Source organism: Melanostigma gelatinosum, assembly GCF_949748355.1.
Source record: "Melanostigma gelatinosum genome assembly, chromosome: 7".
Lineage (NCBI taxonomy): Eukaryota > Metazoa > Chordata > Actinopteri > Perciformes > Zoarcidae > Melanostigma > Melanostigma gelatinosum.
In genome coordinates this window covers 6189099-6205855 of record NC_136640.1, presented here as the reverse complement: position 1 = coordinate 6205855, position 16757 = coordinate 6189099, and the positions used below count along the sequence as shown (strand labels likewise).

The window sequence follows — 16757 nt, the reverse complement described above, 5'->3', positions numbered from 1 at the left end:
AGGGGCTGTGACAATTACTGCACTCATAATTGAATCCTTGGGTGTAAATGACTGGCCGCTGTAGCTTAAAGAAAGGAAAGGCTCTCTAGCCATGAGAGCTTCCTGCTCCACACAATCTTTTCCTGACAGGTTTCCTCTTCCTCCTTAAACAAAAGACAGGAATGCCCCCCCCCCCCCTCCCCTCTGGGTGTCTCCTGCTAGATTGGCTGTGTGTGAACGTCAAACAATCACACGTGTAGTCTGGCTGTGGAGCTATTGCATATATCCAGTCTGCCCCAGACGCGTCGTGACGCATTTGGAGAGATAGACTTGGTTGATGTAAACACAACAGAGGTGGCTTCCAGCAGGTGTCACACTCGCACAATGCTTGTACTGGGGCATGCGGTTTAACAGTGGAGCTATGATTTATTTGATGTTTTCCCCCCTTTGTCATGTGGTCCTGCGGAAACATATACTGCAAAAGTAGAATTCTGATCTTATTCATGCTTTCAGAAAGCATCTTTTATAAGGATAACAAAATATGTTTCTTTTTCCTTTACTCAGAAGCTGTAAAGAGTTTTTTACTGAATACGTGATGGTTCTCGGGAGGAATTCATCTTGATTGTTTAAGTGGCAAACTCTCTGTGGCCATTGTGAGGCAGACAGAAAACTGTCTGTAACTCTCGGTGTGTGTGTGTGTGTGTGTGTGTGTGTGTGTGTGTGTGTGTGTGTGTGTATGTGTTCCCCACCGATACTGGAAAGAAAACTGAGGCACTGCTCTGTCGTCCTCTCAGCTTCTCCTCATCAGAGTAGTGCGATCCTATTTTAAAAGAAAAAAAAACTCTACAATCTCGATAGGCACACACCACTTGCCAATCTTGGTTTCAATTGCACAGGCTGATATGTCACTGTAAATATAACATGCAGCAGTCATAGTGGCTCAGTAAGCCCTTATCGGGCTGTAATGAGACATTCCCTCACTCGTCCACACTTTATCATCCACAGACTAGCTGGTGTGCTCTGCTCAGATAGTGAGTCCTCCTGCCAGCCTTCAGGCTATGATGGATCCCCTGATGAAATCACTGGAAAATCTAATTTTGGCGAGATGGTCAAATGCTCTGGAGAGGTTCAGCTATTTTAAATCCACCCATTAACCTGAGGAGTAGTATTTTATTGAATTAGTATACAAATTAGTATACAAATGCTTTTTTTTGTGGCATAGACAAAGCTTTCCAACTGTCTGCGGAAAAAAAAATCTCCCAATGAGGAGTTTGACTTGTCAATCTGCTCCACCTTAGAAGACATGTGCCTTTTATTCCAGTGTGTTTACAAGCTGTCACATTTAGGACATCTTTGTATACTTTACTTTGTGTAGACATATAGTCGGTCTGTGCATTACGAGGCACTATAGTGAAATTAAAACCCCTTTTCCACTGCAAAGGTCACCATAACTTGATTGAATGAATTGTACTGATTGAAGGCTTCACCTGTCCCTTTCTTTTATTAGATCAGTTTTAACGGAAATTATCTGCAATGGTTTTAAACCTAATTACAATGATTTCAACTTTAGTAATTAAGGAAATGGTTGCTAATCAGTATCAAAGTACAGGTTCAAATATTAGATCAAGTATTGGCAAAGCGATTGATCAATGTTTTATTTTTGCTGATCGCATCCAAATTTTGCGAAACAAAATCATTTTGTCATGCTTGTGCTTTCTCTTTCATCAATCGAGAGTATCTAGTGAAATCAGCGTCATTTTGTTTGCGTTTGTAATGTTTAAAGTAGCTCTCACTGCCATAACAGCCACGCAGGTTGTAAGTGTTGCGGTTCATGGAAAGTTAAAGGAAACGCATGTTGTATCTTTCAATTCAGTGTCAAGATGGAGTTGGTGAAAGAGCATACCTGCCATTTATAGTCACTGCAGTGTTTTGGTGTATGCGATTACAGAATATTCCACATACATGATTAAAGTCACCTTCTAGTTGTACCACTTTTGCTACAAAAAGAGACATTTATCATCCAAACAAGGATAAGGCAAAACTTTCGATTGCATGACATGTCTTAGAATGGAATGATCCTGAAGTTATGTGAGATTATGAGGATATTGCTTTCATGGAAGCAACTGTTTACACATTGCAAAAAGCTACATGTTGGAAATACTGATCAATGAATATTAAGCAGCATTTTCCCCCCCGAAGCAGATATGTGGCATTTTGGAATGAAATAACTCAGTCCTCGGGAATTAGACACGTCTCGGCCTAAGCTGTGCCATCAGATCCAGATGTGCATCAGACCCGAGCCTAATCCCCAGCAGAAGCATATGACTGTAATGAATTCACTTAATACTCAGACTTTTTTTGTATTTGTTGCTTTGATCGTTGTTAACAATGATGGATGGAACAATTGTAACATGGGTTGACTCATCAAGTTGTTGTTAAGCAATATCCCCACTCAGTGCCATCTAACACTTGCCTGGCACCAGTCTGAGATGGTGACGTTGCCCAACTCTGTTTATTATCAAACACTAAGCGGTGACATCTGCATGTTGAAATGTAACACACCAAGTACACAATCCGTGTTTTACTTCCAAGACATTACACGAGGAGCGCTCACGTAATATGTTGGCCAGCCACGAGTGTCTGCGTTTGTTTTCTTTAATAAACTTACATTGCTCCAGCTGAGCTACAGCAGAGGGGTCAGTGTAGCTGCGACCCCCCCCCCCCCCCCCCTTGCTTCTGTTGAGTCTTCAGCTAAGGAGGGAAGCCCAACGCTCAGACCAAACAGAGAGATCAGAGCATGTCAGGGGATTTTTGGGTCCAATGTAGTCAAGAATGAGCATGGAGGAAATGATTACACAACCAGGAATCTGGGAAATTTGGTTTGTAATATTTGGAATTGTCAGCCCATACAGACTTTGTGAAGTCATTTTTTGGTTTTAGTTCTGAACCAATGGTTCGTTAATGGTAGAACAACTGTATGTATTGACTGAGAGTGGTAATAAACCAGCACCGTGGTAGAGCCCAGCCTTACAACTCTCTTACTCCAGTGTGGGCATGATTGAAGTCCCCCTAACATCAACATCAACAGGAAGCTATTGCTACATGGGTTGTGTACACAAACTATTTGGATGCCAGACTGCGATATGACCCATAACTGCTCATAATTGCTGTAAACAAAAAATACTCAAGAGATTGAAAATGTGACGTCACAGGTGTCAAATGAAAGACTTGAGTTGTATCTGCTCATGAGTTTATGCTTATCATTCTTATGACATGGTTATGTCTCACAAATACGCCTTATCGCTTTCAGAGTTAGATGTGAAGATTGCTGCTCCTCTCATATCTGGCTGTTAACAAACTACAGTCAGGACACTGTAAGCCTAGCTTAGCATAAAGGACCAGGGGGAAGTAGCTAGCCTCTGTCCAAAACTAAAACTAACTGCCTTCAAGAACCTCTAAAACCATTTAATGAAATGCCAGACAACCAACAGAGACACCGGGAAGTCACTTTGCCTATATCCAAAAAATGTAACCACATAAAACCACCTATAAAGGCTTAATAGGTATGCTGTAGAGGTGTTGGTGTATTTTGTCATATTTGAATGGCTAACAGTTTCCCCCTGCATCCAGCCTTTATGCTAAGCTAAGCTAACGAGCAGATAGTTGTAGCCTTTTTCTAAATGGACAGACTTAAGAGTGTTGTCGATCTTCTTATCTAACCCTCTGCATTAAAGCAAATAAGATATATCACAAAGTATTGAAGCACTCAATTTAAGTGTGTATTGAGTGGGATGGCTTTATATGGCCTATTTGGAAGCTCACATACTTGCACTTGTAAAGAGAGTCGAGAAAGACATTCCAAGTATTTGTTGCTTCCACCTACAGGAGGCGCTATCAGTGGTGAGTGAAGACCAGTCCCTATTTGAGCCTCCGTACGCTGCTGCTGCCCCTCTCCCCAAGACAGACATGACTGCATCTGGCACACAGGACTACGGCCAGACCCACAAAATCAACCCCTTACCCCCACAGCAGGAGTGGATCAACCAGCCAGTGAGGGTCAACGTCAAGAGAGAATATGAACACATGAATGGATCCAGGTATGGCATGACAACCACATCCTGTGTCCTTTGTATCCATTTTTATTAGACATATTCGACATTCGGTGGTCATCACTACAGCTACTGCCATAAATGTTGCCATTCGTCATTCAACAGGCCATTTCTTCACCACAACAAACCTTCACTTTTTGCTTCTCATCTTCAGTATACTTGGCCCAAGCCAGTTTAGGGCTTATCCTTCCCGCCAAAGTCAATGGCTGGAAAACAAAATCAACAACACCCAATTTATCTGCTGATGATATTTTTACAATGTTCTCGTATGTGTGTGTGTGTGTGTGTGTGTGTGTGTGTGTGTGTGTGTTTGTGTAGCAGGGAGTCTCCAGTTGACTGCAGTGTGGGTAAATGCAATAAGCTTGTGGTGGGTAATGACACATCTCAGATGAACTATGGAAACTACATGGATGAGAAGAATGCCCCTCCCCCCAACATGACCACCAATGAGCGGAGAGTCATTGTACCTGCAGGTATGCAATAACAATAAGCATGTATAGAATAAAAAGGAATCATATCTGAGATGGATAAGGGTGAATATTATAAAACAGTGTATCTGTACTCTCACTGCGTATCTATACAGGTGCTAATTGTTTCTTTGTGTTGCTACTGCGATTGCAGACAGAATCACTCTTCTGTTTTGGCATCATTTTGCCAGTGCTGTAAATGTTTTATGAGTCCCATTTCTATTTGGCTGGTTTGTGAGGTAAAGCATTGTTCCAATGTTTTAGGTCACTCACGGGAGCGCGGCTGAATGCGTGCAGGTATAGATGTCGGTTTGGCTGCCAGACCCATATATTTCTTCACTGGTTTCACAATTTGATCCAGTATGTGAAATATCACAGTTCACGGAGTAACAAGTGCAATTTCAGGGTTATAGGCTTTAGAAATTAGGTTTCAACGCGTAAGTTGATTATGTTGCCACACGTAAGCCGTCGAGCTAAAGAGACTGACTTTCCCAAAAAATAAGCACACGTTGTTCATTTAACTCAAATTGAATGGCGCCTTGGTAAATGTTCCATTGTAAAGGCTATTCAAATGTTTGTGCCAAACGATTGCAAACGTCCACTCATCCATTAACCGAATAGGAGCTCCACATGGTGGCCACTCCCTACCCGCAAGTGGTATGTTTGGAGTTTTGGTTTCCAGATTAGGCTATGCAGCATATCAGACTGGGGTCAAGGTATATTCACAAATTCAATGCAAAACATACTTCAACATTTGAACAAACACAGGAACAGATTTCTGCGAAAGATCATTTGTCTGAATAACAGTCATATGGCAAATCCTCTTCATGTGGTTAAAACAAGACAAAGAGCATTTACTACCTGAACAAGATCTGCGACTGATAAAAACTTCTATTTCCAATTTGTTCATTGCTGCCCCTGCCTTTACCTTAGTCAGATATGAGGCTCTCCCAACTCTGTCAATCCCGGTGTCTGTCCAGAAACAGTTATTCTGGAGTCAATAAACTTCCCCTCTCTTCTGCAGACCCCTCCTTGTGGTCTCAGGACCATGTGCGCCAGTGGCTGGAGTGGGCCATCAAGGAGTACGGCCTGTTAGAGATCGACACGGCCATGTTTCAGAACACGGACGGCAAAGAGCTCTGCAAGATGGGCAAGGACGACTTTCTTCGGCTCACCACCATGTACAACGCCGAAGTGCTTCTCTCTCATCTCAATTACCTCAGGGAAAGTAAGTACACTTTGTGCAACTTAAACAGAAAGGTTAATCGAGAGGAACAATGGATGTTAATCAATTGATGGGTTATTGGAACAAATATTGGACTCCAACAAAAATTGTTTTGACATTTGATTGATGATTGAAGATAATCAGATTTTTTGACAGTGTAAGGACAGTCATTTTGGTGAAATGCACCGATGTTTTACATCCTGCTGTCTGTGCTGAAGTTGAAATCGGCACTGGCTTCCATCTCTGCCAAAGAATGGAAGCGAAAAAATCTACTTTCAGTGAGCACACAAGCCTCTTTTCATATACTTTTCTCGACTTTTGGATGAGAAGTGCGAGTGAAAAAATGCCAAACCCAAGCAAACAACACGACACGTTTTTTTTTTGTCACCACACTGTACTCATATTACCGTCAATACACAATGAAATTGCCTTTACTGGAAACTCATTTCTCCATAATGGCTACAGTATTAAGCAGAGCTGTGGAAACCAAGGGGTTTTCTCTCCCTTCTCAAGATAACCATCGACTACATCCCCCACTTGACTTTGCTGCGCCTTATTCCACATGGTCCAGAAAGATGAAGCCCAGGTGCATGGCCTCAGGAATCACGCATAGGCCAGTGTGTTCAGCCCAGCAAAGAAAGTTGATCTGCAATTTGCAATGGAGGCAACTAAATTTGAGCCTCTTGCCTTTGAAGAGTTCCTCGGTGCAATCCTGCTTCATATGTTTCGGCGGGGAAACAAAGCCAATTTTCAGAGGCAGTATGCTAATTACATTCTGATATAAGATGAAACATCTGGCACGGCTGCTGCCAGATGTCACAGAATACACAGTGATGTCTAGTTCGGGCAATACGTATGTCTACCGTTTACAATAAGCAGATCAGGAGTAATGTGATTGTTGTGCAGACAACAGTTTGTCCCATCTTTAAATTCTTTGCATTTTGTACTTTAAGTAGTGAGAGCTGCTTCTGCTGTAGGAATATCATGACACCACATTGGGTGGAGTGACTGATGGCTCAACTAAGTTCAGCATTACTCCCAAAAAATTTGCGATGGGCCTCCGTGTGATGTAATGGGAACTGCATTTAGTGGGTGTCAACAGTTTTCTCTGTGCGTGGCGTCTGGGCAGAGAGAGATGCCTGTCATGAGTATAACAGCCTCATTGTGCAGCGCTGCAGCGGGTGGATCTGTCTGACCGCCACTGGGCACACTCTGCAGAGCAGTTTTCATTATGGCCACTGGCTGCGTGACTTAGCCACGGCTTAGCTCCGCGATTCTGCCCAATGCTGCCCGTTTTTTTGATTTAGACCTTGTGTGTCTTGGAGACAGAGAAGATGTCTCGGGAATCCTCTCCACTTGCTGCTTGAAATTGCTTTGGAGCCGTTCCCGACAATCAAAAAGATGTATGCTTCCGTCCCGTGCCTGGACAGATGGACCTGTTTTGGGGCAGCTCTCCGACAACCGAGCAGTGTGTATTATTGACACTGGGAGCCTAAGGGCAAGAGGAACCATGTTAGTAAATGAATGTCTCAGGAAGACGGAGACGGAGGAGGAAGAGGAGGAGGAGGGTTGAGGCTTCATGCAGACCCTGCTGGTGATTTGGAAACTAAAGCTGCTCTCTCTTTTCCCCCCGCAGCACAAACAAACACAATCATAGACGAGGAGTAACCCCGTCCAGAAAATAGACCTCTGGCTTCACTCACAAGAGTTGGAGCTGAGCCGAGCTTCCAAAATACAGAAAGAGAGAGAGGAAGGGAAATACTGAGCCAAGCCCTGGAAGCATTAGTGATTACAGGTCATGTAATGTCTTCCTCCAAGCCCATTCATTCTTCCCTATATTACCCGGCCCCATTCATATCCAAAAAATGGATGCTGCAAGGTCCAATCAGTTCATACACATCTGTGTACATCGTGTGTGTGTTTGGTTCTGTTCATTGAACCTCTGATTAACATTCCTCAGAGTCATTAAGCCCTGTACGTACACTCGGCACTGGGCAGGGACACATTTCCCCACCCTACAGCAATACCACAACAAAACATTCCTGCCACGTCATGCGCTGAAATGTCGTTCAGACACCCACAACGGTGCAACCGCGGGCACAATCCGAACATCTTTCTGGCTACCCAGCTGCTTGCAGTAACAAGGGTAGTTGCCCGTGCATTATTTTGGCCTCATTGTTGGTCACTTATCCAGATTTTTATAAGTAATGGCTGCCCGCATCCCAATGTGCTTTCAATTTGGGGTGCAATTTGAGAATTTGTTCAAATTAGTCTGTCAGGGAGGGACCATGGACTGTTTGCTTTATCGCACCCATGTAGGTCGGTTTGATACCACATGTGCTGGAAACGGAGCGGAGCAAAAAAAAACGCAGACAATGAAAGACGGTATCCTCCGATACACAGAGATGTGAGAAGAGACAGGGACAAATAAAAGGGGAATGATGAGGGAAAGTAACGTGACATGAGAACTGAGAATCTACTGGCTCTGAAGAAGCGTATAAGAGTACAAACTGGATGATGAAATAAAACCTCGACTGATTTTACAGTAGTTATTTGAGGACAGGGCCCGGAGGGTGTGAGCAAGAGAAACAATAATAGAGAGCGAGTGTGATATAGAACAAAGAAGTCGAAGTGGGGGTGAAGTATTTTTTTAGAAGTGTGTGGAAACGGTCTGAGGTGGTCATGATTGAGTGTCTTTGGAGAATTGCAATAGTTCTGTTTCCCAGCTGTCGCCGGTGCTTGTATGTCTGGATGGATTTACAGTGAGGGAGTCGAGAGAGAGAGAGAGAGAGAGAGAGAGAGAGAGCGAGAGAGAGAGAGAGTGATACGTCTGGGCTTCTGCACTGCTGTTGCTCGCTCCAGAGTGGGGGACATTCTCAAGCCCTCAATAGTTTATACAGACCATAAACATCTGGGCTCGAAGGCTGAGTAGGGAAAAAGGAGGTCTGGAGTGCTCTCTCGTTCTCTTTCTCTCTCTCTCTCTCTCCCATTTCTCCCCTCACAACATTTTTATTTAGCTCCCCTTGCATTAGTTCCTTCTATTGGCAGATTATCACTGGTGCACAGGGGCTCAACAGCCTGGCTCTGCGCCCTTTACCGTTAGCTGTCTGCAGTTAGCCACCATTATGGAGCTGTCTGCGGCTGCTCTCGTGACTGCTGGGGTTCAGGCACTTAGCACTACAATAATTTATGTACATATCACATTAGCATGAGCTGCGGTGGATAATAAGCAGTTGCTATTTGTGTAAACACTGAGATGAGCTCAGCTGTAATTAAAGCTAGCTGCTCAGAGTTGTATTATAATTGTGATTGCAACCCGATCGCCATGTTAAGAATGTCGATTTTGGGGCAATTCTGCAAAACCTTGAATTTCAGTCAGTGATATCGTTTAAAAGTTAACCACACACAACTTGTAACAGTCGTAGTTTGTTTCCTGTTTTAGTTTGAAAGTCCTCTCTTCGTGTTTCTTGTTTGTTGCACCTGTTGCTCGTTAGCCCTGCTGTCACCTGTACCTCGTTATCTGATGTAATCTTGTTGTCCTTGTGTATTTAGTCTCTGTGCTCCCATTGTCTTTTGTCAGTACGTCTGCGTTGTCTTCGCATTGGAGTTTTGTTCACCTGTAACCTATTGCCTGTTGTTCGAGCTAGTTTTTTTAGATTCTTGGCTTGCAAGTATTTTCTTTGTATCCGCCGGTCTGAATCTGCATTTGTCCTTTCTGCCTGTGCTGCTTCATGCATCGCAACATTCAGCAATGAAGACACCAGTGGGGTTGAGTTTGCGGTGCTGTTCCAGAAAAGATGGACGTAGTCTGTGGAAATATTGGATTTGTCTGTTGTTTTTGCTTTGGCAAATATGTTCCCACTTGAGTAATTAGTAATGTAAAATAAAATAAATACTCAAGCAACTTCCCCAACACTGCTGACAAACGATTCATTTTTAACAGTTGAGGCCGTGACAAATGGACTTGTTGCAAACATCTATCGTGCACTATGGAAGACTGGTATGAAGATGGCCAGTGGTGCAACTTAAAAGGATGACTTCCTGTTGGCTGGAGCCCAGTGGGCTGCCTCGAGGAAGCAAAATTCCCTAAACTGGGTGCCTGAGACCCTCGGCTTGTTGACAAATCTCAGACCACATGTTTGAGGCAGCGGTGTCTATAGCTCCGCTGAATAAACAGCAGGGGCCTGATGGAGGTCAATCACAACGCTGAACAAGCCCCAAAACATCTCAATATTACGGGCGTGCAAAAACTGGAAGACGGGGCCCTTTTTGAAGGAGCCATCAGTCATAGGAAGGAGAGAAAAGAAAATTGTTTGTGGATGTTATGTAATCTTACAGACTCTGAGCAGATGTGACTGGAGAGGGGAAGAGAGAGTGAGGGTCTTAAAGGCTGAACACTGGCCAGTTCTCCCTCTGTGCTGTCAGATTACCAGGACATGTTTGTTTTCTGAGTGAGGAAGAAGCCGTCCAAATAAATAGGCAGCACAGCCGCGACTCCCTCCACCAAACTGTCAGCTGTGGGGTCTTTCTCTCTCTCCTCTCTCCCCCTCTCACTCACTCTCCCCTACTCCGTCACTAACTCTCACTCTCGCTCGTACAGCAGCCCTGAATTTCTCTGTGGGATGATTTGAGGTTTTCTCAGCAATGCTGCCTGTTTGCCTGTCTGGGTCAGGCCACATATGTGGCACACAGCAGGAAAAGGGTTAACAGCCCCCTCTCCCCTCCTCCCCTCCTCCCCCTTTCCCTCTGCCGTCTGTTCATCTTTCGCTTACACTTTCTCCCTCATTCCAAAGCTTTTGGTGGCTCACTTGCCCTCGTGCGCTTATACACTCTGCGTGTGGAATTATTTTTCTACGGGGAGCTGCGTTTGATTGCTGTGCAGGGACCCATGCCTCATACAATGGCTCCCCTGTTCTGAGGCCCCCAGGTTTCTAAACTAGACCCAGAGCCTTGGGGGTGCTGTGGAGTCGGTAGATTGGGAGGGGTGGGGTGTTGGGAGGTTAGAATACATTTGTGGAGCACCCCACTCTTCCCCCCCCCCAGCCACCCCCTAAAAAAACAGACCCCTAGTCTGCCATCATGGGCCCCTTCATCCCCCTAACCCCACCGCTAGTAGCACAGCAAGTTAGGGTCTTTCTTCGAATCTCAAGAAAAGCACATCACAAATTTATTTTTCCTTTTTTGGAGTTTTTTTTGTTCTTTTTCAGATTTGCGCATTAAAAAAAATGTATCTTCCTTACGCAGCAGCTCTCCGTAGCCGTCTCGGTGCTAAAGCGTCTCTCTCCCCATGCAGTAGCTGTTCTCGTGTTTTCACTGTGCATTTCTGGCTCTGTTTTTCCACTCGCTGATTTATGCCTGGGGGCAGCTAAAATTAAGAGAGCATTTTGGTGCCGCCCAGGGTGCCTGAGTCAGTGGAGGAATGCGGCGCAGAGTTTTGCTCCATAAGGTGAAATGAATAGGCGGCCATATGCAGACTCTTGCCTCTCTAACTTTATTATTCAGGACTCGGGTTTTGCAGTTTAAATGCTGACAGGCAATGGGGTTTGTCCTACATTTAAACGGCTGACTGTGTGCTGGATTTTCTTATTTAGGGATAGATTTATGTGTCATGAATTTCTTTATTTCTGAGATTATTTTTTAAGACAAAACTTGAACACAATTCAAGAAATGAAAATGGGTCCACAGTGCTGCTCGTCAGTAATTGAGCTGAGCCTACTACTGCCACCAGCTGGCTTTTGTTATACAGTACCTTTTAGCTTTTAAATATTGTTGAATGTATACCTTTAATCACTTGATGACGTTGTGTTAGAGTTGATAAAAAATTGTATATTTCTTATATAGGTTTTGATATGGTAGTTTTAGTCATAATTTGTCGGTACAGGGCGGACGAGACATTGTTTTGTCTTACTATGCTGTCTTTTGTCTCACTTCATTACAGGTAGCTCATCATTATCCTACAACACGCCATCTCACACAGACCCATCCCCACGTCTGGTTGCCAAAGAGGGTACGGACACAATATTTTGATTCATCCTTTGTGCTTTATCTTAATATCTATTTGTGTGTCTATGTGTATTTGGGCTGAACTGTAATATCAGGGGAGCACGGTGAGATTGTTTGACGACCGAAATAGAGGAATGACAAAAAACGCTGCTTTACCTGCCCGCTTCGGACAAGCAGATACAAATGGATACACACAGAGCGCACACACTTGATAATACAGACCACTTACACAAATCCAAAGCACATGCAGTAACCGGTTTGCCAAAGCTCTGTGCAGGTGCACCTTTTGTGTTGTTTGAATAACAAGGGCCAACCTGCTGGAGCAGACCCTGCCATTCAGAACTGCTACCTGAACGCTGTGACGCATAATAGCTCAGAGGGGACGTGTCAGAATAGAGGCGGTTTAACCAGAAGACAAAAGCAGTGTGCTGATGAGTTCAGTCTGCAGCAGCATGGGCGAAAACAGACGGTGAATGTGACGATTGTGGGAGAGAAGAGGGGCGTATGAAGCTTGAATACGGTTGTTTGACAGGCATCAGGGACGGGTGCGGAAGCAAGTACATGTGTGGTAAACATGGCAGAAGAGCTTAGACGAGACTGGAGTGTATAGAAGTGTATAGAAGTGTGTGTGTTAACTCACCACTTGTCATTTTGCACTTTTACACATTTTGCACTACAGAATAGATCGATAGATGCTTTATTCATCCCCAGGGGGAAGCTTGATCAATGCCATCTCTAAGAGTTACATTGTTTTTTTATGAGATTACCTTCACAAAATGTTCTAGTCATATACCACTAATTCAGTTTTATTCATCAATAAAATATCTGTACATGAGTTGAGGTTATTTTACTTGTTTTGAACTCAACTTTACTCAAAAACATGATTCATGTTTGTTTAATTCTTTCTATTTTCAACATATTGACCTAGAACGGGAAGAATAAGTCACCTTATGTTGAGTTTTGTCATGGAGAGTTGTTTTTTTTAACAGTGCATAATATTTCCGTCATTAATTAATGTAAACATAAAAAAACCATCATTAAAATGGATTTGTTTGTGTTATAAATTGAACTGCTTTGGTGTCTTAGCTAAGCCAAACATGACTGTATCCAGTTCGCTCATCGAGCATTTATATTTACAAACCTGCAGTAAAGTATAAATGCAGCAGCCAAATGAGACCTGTTGCAGTGTTGGTAATGTTACACCAGTGGAATTCTTTCAAAAGCCAAGCTGAGTTCCTGAGAACAACGCCCACAGCAGCACTGGATGAGTGTCGCTTTCCTCTGGATGCCTTTTCACTCTACAAACATTATTTTGTGCTGACACAACACCAGCTAGACGAAGGCTGCCCTGCGTATCAGTTAAAAAAAAACAAAAAACACGACACATCCTTTACATCGGCTATATGGTGTCACCACCAGAGACGGGAGAAAGGACTGCAATAACAGCGATAGCCTTGCTCACAGGATGAGGGGCCCTATCGAGGCAGGAGGAGAGGAAACACTAAGTCTGATAAGTGTCCGAGAATGCCCTCTGCCTCTCTCTATCTGCGCCAGTGGTGAGCGTTAGCAGGCAGCGGACTTGTTCTCTCCAGGCTTCAATACCAATCGAGCAATGGGCAGGCTCAGATAAGATTCTGCTCAGTCACCCCCGACCCCGGTCTTCCTGGTTCTCAGCGCCAGGTATTTGGACTGGCAGGAATACACGGTCACTCCCTTCAACAGCATTTCCCTTTCACAAGAGGTGACTTCTGTAATGGGCTCCTGTAACACTGGTTGGGCCTCCTCTCCTGTCCCGTGATCCCGTAGCCAATGGACAGCGTCTAGCTGAGGAAAGCCTGTGTCTCCTGCAGGGTGACTTTTCACGAATTCGGGAACACGACCAACGTATCAGATTGATACCCGTCCAATTTAAAATGAATCACTTTGTTGTTAGTTGTTTACATTCATCCTAAAGTTATGCAGCAACAATGTTTTGCAATTACAAGTACACAAGAACTGGTACTTCAGGCTTGACTATTGGAACCACTGACCACTAAGTGTAGACTATGTAATTGGCAGGTGTGCTAAACCACACGCACACTGTCTGCTTCACAATCAGTTTGAAATTCACACATTTTGGCAAATAACTACACCCAGTCATCTACATTAGACATGTCATTCAAAACTAAGTCTTTTTGTGTTGATTGATGCTTGAAATACCACATTGAATTATCCATCAGCAAATGAACACACCTGAAACCAATTAGATGACTTAGAAATCACAACAAAAGGATTCCAGTTTGCTGCCATGGTGCGCACAACAAAGGAGGCTTATTTTGGAGAGAGCATTGGATGACTGTAATGGCAATATACTGCATTTTCAGTTATAATAGTCTATTCTAACAGCATGCTACACGTTTAAAATGCGAGATCGTATTTAATACATCAGTGTAGTTGACATGTGGAGAGAGCTAAACATGTTCTGTTTGTGTGTAAAGTTTGTAAAGTTAAGATGCAAAAATATTTTTTTTTTATTCATTTATTTTTTTAAATGAAGTTCATGGAATTTGGGGTAGATTCTTTTTTTTTTTTTTTGTGTGTAATAGTTTTGACAAACAGTGCCCCAGTGTCGGAATTATGTGCACGATGAACCAGATTTGAATATCACTAAGTGCTGCAAAATTAAGTGATAAAGTGAAATAACACAAAGAAAAAAAACGTAGAGATCGGGGGATTGTGACTCAACAATAAAATAAGTCCGTCTCCACGGATAAGCCTTCATTAAAATTTCCTCAGATCAGCATTGCCAGATGTTCAAGTTCATATTGCCCTTCAAGAACAGTCAAATACCATCCAGGCTCTTTGGGGTAGAGTAAGCACGAGCATGCAGCAGGAGACCACCCTTAATCTGCTCCAGACTCTGTGGTGTAAAATGCAATGTTATGAATAAAAGAGAGCATATAAAAGACGGAATGCTATGAAAGGGTGTGAGTGTGTGTGTGTGTGTGTGTCTAAAGGCTATGTCTGCTATTTGTCTGTGGATGTGTGTGTGGGTGGGTTCCTGCATGTCTTGATGCAGCATGTGTTACAGCGGGTATGTGTTTTGTTTGTGGTCTTATCTCGGTGTTGATGATTGCATATGATACGGCGTTGTTTCTCTGCAACGAGTCTTCCATTTTTAGCTTCTGTTTAGGTGCTGCAAATGCTCCCCTTCGCATTTTGAAAAAAGAAAAAAATCAAATGAAAGACGCAATTGTCTCTTAAAAAATATATATTAACAACATTGCACCAAACTTGCATATGCAATGCTATTTATGTGCAGCAGTGTTGCAGTCCCCTGTTGCTCTGAACAATTTTATTTTTTTTTCCGTTGCTTCTCTGACTCCTGTACTTCTTTCTCCACCTCTTATGGCTCATCCGTCACACAGATGGCTTTTTAAAGCACCTGTATTACGGTATTAAAAAGTTTGCCCTGTCTGGGTCTCTCTCTCCCTGGATCAGACACTCTACCTCCCTCTCCTCTGTCTCTCTGTCTATCTCAGCCTCTCTGCTCAGTTGTTCTCCCTCTCTTGCCTCCCGCTGTCTTTCTCTGTCTCTTGGCCTCTCTGTCTCGCACTCGGGCCTTGTTTTGACTAACGTGTCTTGCAGTCGAAGTCTCCCAGGAGTGTGCACCACACCCCAGACCAGAGTGGAAACTGGCTCAAGTCGCAGTCAGAGCGAGGCCTGGAAAAATGAAGGGGGGGGGGGGGGGGGGGTAGGTTGTTGGGGAAGAGCCGGCTCTGTGCACTTTCGGGTCTGCCTTTGCGAGTACCCCCGACCACTTGGCCTTTGTACGTTTTACATGTGCTGCTCTTTCCTACTTCTGCACTTCTGCTTCCCTATATTTCACTCACTGTAATTTGCTACCAACAACAACAACAACACCATGGCTGTTTACAAGATGTGGATGAGCCCATATTACTGGGCATCTCCTCCAGCCCATACCAGCCCTTGTTTTCATTTCAAATTCCAGAGTTGTGTTTTCGTCTGACTTGTTGTATTATTTTTTTTCTCTTCTTTCTAGTTCAAGCCTTTCTATGCCCTTCGTCACTCTGTCTCCATCCTCATCTGTCTGCCTCACAATAAAGTCTGTGACTCCCTCACCTTCTTTCTCATCTCTGCTTCGTTTGTCTCTGCTTCTCCCCCCGTGACCGTCTCTGTTTGTAACCTCTCCTCTCTTCACGTATGGAGGTAGGCCCGTTGTGTGTTTTTTTCGGGGTGGTGGAGAGTGGATGGAGGGGGGTTGGCGGTGAGTAGAGGGGAAAAAAGGGCCAGTAAAACAAAGAGAGGTTGTCTGCAGGCGAGGCAGGCAGGAAACGCAAGTCTCCCAGGACTCTCCCCCAGTCACTGCTCCTTGGCTGTCCTGCCGGCCCACACCAGATTGAACCTGACAGCCCCGCTGAGCCACGGCAGCCCGCTTGTTATTTGTCTCTTTTCTCCCTTTCTCTCTCTATTACACTCTCCTTTCATTCTTTTGATCGTATTCTAATTCATTCACTTTTTTTTTAGCTTCGTTGCAAGCTCACATCCTTCAGTTAATTCATCCGTATGGTTTTGGACCATCACTTGTACTGACTTCTACTCTTTTAGGTTACGGGGACCAGAACCCATGTAGTCATCTGCAGACGGGAATGGGCCTTTGCTGAAAAAAGTTGAGAAATTAGAAATTTGTGAAACGATCAAGAGGTCCCTGAGCAGCAGGAAGTCTTCCGATTGGTGGATATTGTGCGCGTGAGGAAAGGGAAAACAAGGCAACAAAACATCCTTTGAAAGTTGCACAAGACACCTTTTCTCTGGTAGATTATGAAATGAGTAAAACAATGAAACCTGTATGTTACCAGGCAAACATTGTTTTTATGGTTGCAGAGAGGTAATGGAAAAATAAGGAGTTTGATTTTGTGTGTTTTATTATTTGTTGTTTATTTTAAGGAAAACTAAGATGTCAATTTGTCCCAA

At 43.8% G+C, this 16757-nt stretch overlaps 1 protein-coding gene across 5 annotated transcripts in view; it reads left to right on the top strand.

Moving 5' to 3' along the window:
* fli1 (Fli-1 proto-oncogene, ETS transcription factor) overlaps window positions 1–16757 on the top strand; it is a 32483-nt gene that overhangs the window by 7755 nt on the left and 7971 nt on the right. For 3 of the 5 annotated variants that reach the window (XM_079272671.1, XM_079272673.1, XM_079272675.1), the window contains 4 exons: window positions 3865–4076; window positions 4407–4561; window positions 5580–5783; window positions 11719–11787. In XM_079272671.1, coding sequence (XP_079128797.1) covers window positions 3865–4076; window positions 4407–4561; window positions 5580–5783; window positions 11719–11787 — 640 coding nt within the window. The remainder of the gene's footprint in view (window positions 1–3864; window positions 4077–4406; window positions 4562–5579; window positions 5784–11718; window positions 11788–16757) is intronic. The other 2 variants (XM_079272672.1, XM_079272674.1) reach the window with 1 other exon arrangement.